At 34.4% G+C, this 7,973-nt stretch overlaps 1 protein-coding gene across 1 annotated transcript; it reads left to right on the forward strand.

The window, feature by feature from the left end:
• Positions 1 to 331: 331 nt before the first annotated feature.
• Positions 332 to 3,285, forward strand: LOC112703029 (beta-hexosaminidase 2). The gene is made up of 2 exons (XM_025754326.3): positions 332 to 1,385; positions 2,161 to 3,285. Exons 1-2 carry the CDS (start codon positions 554 to 556, stop codon positions 3,099 to 3,101), a joined length of 1,773 nt encoding a protein of 590 aa, XP_025610111.1. The 5' UTR covers positions 332 to 553; the 3' UTR covers positions 3,102 to 3,285.
• The last annotated feature ends 4,688 nt before the right edge of the window (positions 3,286 to 7,973 follow it).

The following is a 7,973-nucleotide window of genomic DNA, read 5'->3' on the forward strand; positions in this document are numbered from 1 at the left end:
TAGCTGTTCAAACATGCTGACCCTTCCATGACACCTATCTATTCTCATTCTCCCTTTCGGACTTTCCTATTAATTCTCATCAGATTTTTAACTAAAAGAATGGAATCAAGTTATACTATCTGATAGTTATTATCTCACATATGGACATCATTTACAATATATTTAATAAGTTTGACTAGTATATATATATTATTTCTGAAAAAATACAAAAATTAAATTTTTTAATATATTTTTAATGTGTTATTAAGACACATATTAATTAAATTTTTGTATTTTTACAAAATTATTATGAGACCAATATTTGTATGCGCAATCACCATTAGTTAAATCCGAATATAAAAATACATTTTTAATGCGCAAACATTACAGAATTTCTGTCATCATGAGAAACACATCACATAGAACTGATAGAAGTCTTCACCCTTCAAGTCAACTTCGCCACATGTACGATAATAGTGCTATATTAATGCTACCCCATCCTAATATCAATCCCAAATTCCCAATCACATAACCAAGAATCAAGCCAATCTTACCACAAAGTACACAACCCAAGATGCTTATTCAATCATTGCTCTCATCACTTCTACTTCTAATGTTATGTCTATCTAGTAGTACTGCCAATGTAGTTGCAACGTATCACCGTAGCATAACAAAAACTGTTACAACCACTAACATCAACGTGTGGCCAAAACCAAGAAACCTCACATGGGGCCCACCTCATCAATCCACCCTCCTCCACCCTTCATTCACCATCACCACTACCGTCAACCACCACACCAACAACCACCTCTCCGCCGCAATCAACCGTTACATCAACCTCATCAAAACCGAACACCACCGTCCGCTTGTCCCCATAGCCACAAACCTCACCAAAAACCTCCCTCCGCTTTCCACCCTCACCATCACCATAACCAACCCCTCCGCCTCACTCCACCACGGCGTCGACGAGTCCTACACGCTCTCAATTCCTTGGAATGCCTCCAGGGCAACACTCTCAGCTCCCACAACATGGGGAGCCATGAGAGGCCTGGAGACATTCTCACAGCTGGCATGGGGCACTCCCACACGTGTTCCTGTTGGGGTTCACGTATGGGATGCCCCACTATTCGCTCATCGCGGTGTCATGCTTGACACCGCAAGGAACTACTATCCAGTGAGAGATATCATGAGGACAATTGAGGCCCTGAGCATGAACAAAGTGAATGTGTTCCATTGGCATATAACTGACTCCCAATCTTTCCCTCTTGTTGTGCCATCTGAGCCTGGGTTGGCTGATAAGGGTGCTTATGATAGTGACATGGTGTATTCGCCTGATGATGTTAGAAACATTGTGGAGTTTGGGCTTGACCATGGAGTTCGTGTTCTTCCTGAGATTGATTCACCTGGTTAGTCATCAATTTTACAATTCCGGAAATTTTGTTTATTACTAGCAATTTTTTTCTTCACAATTTTGGATTTTGAGTGATGATTAAGCACAGTGTTAACTCCTCATAATATTTATTGTCCTTTTTCTAATTACGATATACCAGTATTATCGGACTAATTAATTTCTCTAGTCCCTTTACACAACTCTGAAAATTGCGAAAAAGGTTCTAACTATTCGTTGTATTCTACCTAGTTTTGTATACATGTCGTTGTAATTATTAATGATTAGTGATTTTTCTATTATAGCACTAGTCTTATCTTGTTTGATTTCTAGAAGATGATTTGCAGAGAAAACAGGCCTAGTAGTTAAAGAAATAGAATATTGTTATTGACTTTGAAGATAAAATGTTAAACAAAAAGCAAACCCTTGTTCATTTGAAAGGACTTTGATACCGAACAGTTAGGCTAAAAGGTATATCGAATACCAAGTTAGGAATTAATATTCTCAATTATAAATAAAATGAATCTACTCAACCATGTCAAGTGTATATCTTTTACCTAACTTTACCTCCTTAGACCAGGGCAAAGACCAAATTTATTAACCAAATAATGTAGTTTTAAATTTCAAAGAAACGGAAAAATGATTATAAATTGTAATGATTGAGACAATTAACAAATTAATAAGCCTTTTTGCATGGTCTTTTTCGAGTATTACTGTATTCTGAATTCTCACTGATCTCGCACATAATTCAGCAATAGAAGATAGTGATTAACATAAAAATGAAACATTTGCAGGGCATACAGGATCTTGGGCTTTAGCATACCCTGAAATTGTAACATGTGCTAACATGTTCTGGTTCACCCCGGGTTCCCAGATTCTGGCTGCAGAGCCAGGGACAGGGCATTTGAACCCTTTAAACCCAAAGACATACCAAGTTATGAAGAATGTAATCCATGACGTGACCACATTGTTCCCGGAACCTTTTTACCATGCCGGTGCCGATGAGGTAGTGCCAGGTTGTTGGAAAACCGATCCAACCATTCAGAACTACCTATCAAACGGTGGAACTCTTAACCAAATTCTTGAAACATTTGTCAACAACACTCTCCCTTTCATTATGTCTCTCAACCGGACCGTCATTTATTGGGAAGACGTTCTTCTGAGTGATTCAGTCCATGTTTCTTCAACTATTCTCCCTAAGGAGAATGTAATTTTGCAGACATGGAACAACGGACACAAAAACACCAAGAGGATAGTTTCGTCTGGATACAGAGCCATCGTGTCGTCAGCAGACTTCTATTACTTGGATTGTGGTCATGGTGACTTTGTTGGGAACAACAGTGCCTATGACAACCAAACTGGAAGCGATGCGAATAATGGTGGATCCTGGTGTGGACCATTTAAGACATGGCAAACAATATACAACTATGATATAACATATGGGTTGCTTGAAGAAGAAGCAAAGTTGGTTTTGGGTGGGGAAGTGGCATTGTGGTCAGAACAAGCTGATGGTACGGTTGTGGATTCGAGAATTTGGCCCAGAGCTTCTGCAATGGCTGAGACTTTGTGGTCCGGTAACCGCGACGAAAACGGCATGAAGAGGTATGCTGAGGCCACGGATAGGCTCAATGAATGGAGAAGCAGAATGGTAAGTAGAGGCATTGGTGCTGAGCCAATTCAACCACTTTGGTGTGTTAGGAACCCTGGCATGTGCAACACACTTCAACCATTGTAGGTGTGCATTTTCTTCTTTTGTTGTGAACCCAACCTCCCAATATTAAACCATGAAATTAGCCCCCCCCAAATGCTCATATTGATGACAATTTGGCTCTTAAACAATATGTACTTATGATCCGCAAAATGTCTTTGACAAAATCATGAATGATTTGCGAAATGAAAAATATTTTTGAGGGTTACAAGGGACTATAAAATTTAGGGGATTATATTTTGGGTAAGTCTCTTAAAAAAGGTGGATACTTTCATGATAACATCTTTACATGAAGATAGCATTGTGGACCATTAGATGAGTTGATATATTTGACTAAATATATTTGATTAATTATCTAAAAATTCATAATGTCATCTTCATATGAAGATGTCATCATGTGAGTATTTTTCCTTCAAAAATTATTTATTTTTACGAGTGATTGTGCACTATAAAAAACATAGTCTTTACCCAAGATTTCAATTGTGGCTAACTATAAAGAGTACAAAAAAAAAAATTTAGCCTTGTTATATCAAATTTGACAAATGACCAAATAGCTACATTTTTTTGGTTATGAGACATCATTTTGAAAACATTGAGATAAACAATCCTAATTCAGTTACAGATTCTCAACTCTAAATGTTCCAATTGTTTGATTATCTATGTAATTACAAGAAAAAATAATATTTTTATTAAACAAAACATTTAAGATAAACAATATTCTTACTGAAATATAAAGATGTAAATTATTATTAAATTTTTATATGATAATATGAATGTTAAATATGTTGATATTTTAATATTATTAAAAATAATCGAATTTTTAAAAATTAGCTATAGAGATGAATATATAAAAATTTATTTTAAAAATATTAAAATTTGAGTATATAAAAATTTATATATTGTTAATTTATTATGTGTCATTTTGATTATTTGTTAGTTCTCTTTTGCGCGAGGCAGTGATTGGTGTAATAAGTTTTTCACTATTTTTTATTGAATGTCAGCTGTCAAGAGATCATTTATATATATGATGAATAGTATTTTTTTAAGTATCTCTTATGTTTATCTTAATTTATTTTTTATATATATTTGATGAAAACAGTTGGTATCGTCATATATCAATAATTTTTCCTTCAATTATTTGATGGTTGAATAAGATAAGAAATTATTTGAAAAATAAGAGATCAACCTAAAAAAAAAGTTTAATTAAAAGTTAGCCAATTATGTATGTTTTTTATTGCAGTTTGAATGTGAATGTATTTGCGATTTTAGTTGCAATTTCAGTTGCGAACTGGTATATATTCAACTTGAATTCTTATTGTTGTTGTTGCGATTTTAAATTTTGATTGGAAATGCACATTAATGTGATTAAGTTTTGCTGCAATTTTTTTTTTTTTTGGGTCAAGACTGCAAATTTTGTTCAAACGTATTTTACCGTGAAAACTTTATTGCTTATTGGACCTTATACATTAACTTGTTAGAAAGAAAAGTTTAAAAACTTGTGGTACAATACTAAAGCAACTTAAAAGCAATAACAACTGCAGCGGAGACCTAGCACGAATGGTTTGCAAGCTACATTCGGATTCAAATTCCAGCTGAAACTGGATGTTGTTTAAAGAACCTATAATATCTATATAGCATGTGTGAGTATGTTAGATAGGTGTGTGAATTATGGGTGTAATGCCTAAAATTAGAGACGGTCCAATTTACTTGACTATCATCAAACCTCCCAACATTTATCCTCGTGAATCGTGATAGAACATTGAAAGTTGACTAAATTTTCATTTTGGTCCATGAAATTCACGCAATTACTCATTTTAGTCCTCGAGATTTAAAATTACTTATATTAGTCCTCTAGATTTAGTTTCGAACACCAATGTGGTCCCTCAACTCTTTCCGGTGATGAGTTAGAAAACGGAGTGCCATGGTGGCACCTTCTCTGCCACGCTGGACCCTCTCTAAACGACGTCGTTTACCCCTTTAGCGCCCAAATAAGTAAAAGACGTCGCGTGGCTTGTATATGAAGGAGAAGAAACGATTTTTACTTCATACAAAATATTCATCTTCTTCTCTATCTCCATCATTCTTCTTCATCTCTAATCAATGGTGCCACGGAAGAATTTCTGAAATCATTTATCACCTAAGTTGAACTAATCCACGACTAGGTTAGAGGAAAATCACAGTGTTTCAAAGGAAGGAGGTTGCTCCCCTTTCGTTCTTAGCCAAGGTAATTGTTAATGTTGGGGTTTAATGGTTTTATTTTTTTTAATTTATTTTTGAAATGCATGTATGATTGTACTCTATGGTGCTGGTGTTCTTATCAATGGAGATCCTTTATTCTTTGTTGCAACTATTTTTTTTAAAATTTCTTTGATTGCTTATACGTTGAGTTGGATTGTTGGGGTGCTCTATTTTTTTATGAATGGAACATAGATGATGTTGATAGGGTTAGGACTATGCAATTTTAAACTGATTTTTGGATTTTGATTTTCATCTCGGAATAATTTTGAATCTTACACTGAAAATTCAAATTGACGGGGACATTTATCAACATGCATTTTGAAGAAAAGAATTGCAGTTAAAATCTTAGAAGAAAATCATTGTTCATTATTGTGATCATTTACTACTGCAGTAATGCTTTGATGCAATAAATTTTGATAAAAATCAAAATCTGCACAATAATTTTGGCCATCAAATTTGTTGTACTTATCTACAGAAATTTTCACCACAATTTTACTCATGACTAAGCATGCTATTATATTTGTCCAATTGAAACTACATGTATCTTCTTATTGTTGAGGCAGTTCTACTAGAAAAAATAACTAAATATATGCTGAAAAAGAAAAGAAAAAATACTTTAAGTAGTGCGATGAAAATTGAACTGAGGTACAATATATAATAGTGTATTTCATCTTTGAACTAAGGTACAGTGTATAATAGTGTATTTTATCCATGTTTTTCATGTCTGAAGTATGCAAAAAATAGTGTATAATGTATAATATTTGTCTGTGACTTTTAATTTGAATGATACATGATTTTAAACTAAGGTTATATTATCTCTTTTTTTATTATGTAGATGACTGAATTGATTGATATTATGATACATCACGAGAGTAATTTCCAAAAAAATGAAGATGACATACTGGTTTATTCTCCAGATAATAGGGCTTGTTTAGGCGATCTTGATGTGGACACTCTGGACGTATTTTACGTGAGGAACTACTACAAAGAACTTGGTTATGGTGAAATACAGAAGTGCTAGTGGCTTATGCCTGGGAGGAACCTAGAAGTTGGTTTGAGGAATTTAGACAGCGATAATAAACTCATAGAAATGTGTTACCATGCTCAAAAAAAAAACAAAGGGTTGGTTGAAGTGTATTATGAGCATGGTGTCTCACTTCCTTAGGTATTAGAAGGTGATACTAGTGTTGTCTTACTTCCTGAAGTGTATTATGAGTATAGTGTCTTCATTACATTATATTACACATGAATCCTTCCATAATTTTTTCTTCAAAATTTGTTACACATCACTAACAAAAACACTACCATCATAAACACAGCTACCATCAACAAATGGGTCATGAAGTTTTGAATTCTTACATCATCTTTCAACCTCCCAACCCTCCATGCTAGGTTCATCTTCATTCCACCATTGACTCTATCAAAATCTACTATTCCAGCATTTTCTTCTTCTCCAATGTCAGCCCAAACAAACATACCACACCAAGTCTTTTTCCTTGTCTGAAATGAACCAACAAAAGATGATGAAATGAAGTAGGTAAGAACAAATGAACAAAATATCATATATTTAACTTACATTATAATTGGGACATCTAAAAAATGGCTTGTTTGGATTTGATTCTGTTCCAGACCATCACAAAACTGGACGGTAACCACACCTACACCATTCTGGCACCCTCGCACTTTTGTTCCGACTTTGTGATCTGCCCCAGTTACCGCTTGAAAGAGAGCGAATCGAGCTTCCAACTGCGGTACTTCCACCACCCACCATGGTGCTGCAACTAATAGCGACGAATGACGAAGATTTAACAGAAAGAAGAACAACAACAACAAAAAGAAGATAACGAAGAATAAGAAGACAACAGAAAGAAAGACGAAAATTGAAGAAGAATCTAACTCAGATAAATGAGAGAAAATTAGGGTTTTAGGGACTAAATTGGGTACAAATACAATCTTCGCCATGTCAGCTAGCCGTTGCAGGGTCCAGCGTGGCAGAGAGGGTGCCACCATGACACTCTGTTTGCTGAGTCATCACCGAAAAAGACTGAAGGACCACATTGGTTTTCGAAACTAAATCTGGAGGACCAGTATAAATAATTTTAAATCTAGAAGACTAAAGTGATTAAAATATTATTTAATTTTATCATTTATAAATCGCCTTATCTTAAAAGATATTTTTTCTAAACGGATGTATATAAAATAGTAATTAATGTATAATATTAAGCAAGATTATGATTACTCTTCAATGGCCTAAAGCCATGTTGAAGACTTGCTTGCCAACTTTCTTAATGCTAAACATGAACTCACCACACTCGTTAACGTTCCAACCTTCTAATATATGCAATATTCCCACAATATAATGCGCCGTGCACTCATCACTTTTCTTGGCAGCCAATTCTATATATTATAATACGAAAACTTTTATTTTTTTATACTGTAATGTTAGTATAATTAGTTAATTTGATAGCCTATTATATCAAAATGAAAGTCATATAAAAATATAAATATCTAATTAAAGAATCGGACAATATGAAACTCTATCTTGATACCAAAAAAAAAAAAAGGTAAAGAGTTCTGAATAGACCTCACAAGAATCGACATTCATGAAAGTAGAGGGAGTTATCATGGAAGGTGTGGTATGATAGAAGCAATCTTTACGCA

This window comes from Arachis hypogaea, chromosome 7, assembly GCF_003086295.3.
Source record: "Arachis hypogaea cultivar Tifrunner chromosome 7, arahy.Tifrunner.gnm2.J5K5, whole genome shotgun sequence".
NCBI classification, from domain to species: Eukaryota; Viridiplantae; Streptophyta; class Magnoliopsida; order Fabales; family Fabaceae; genus Arachis; species Arachis hypogaea.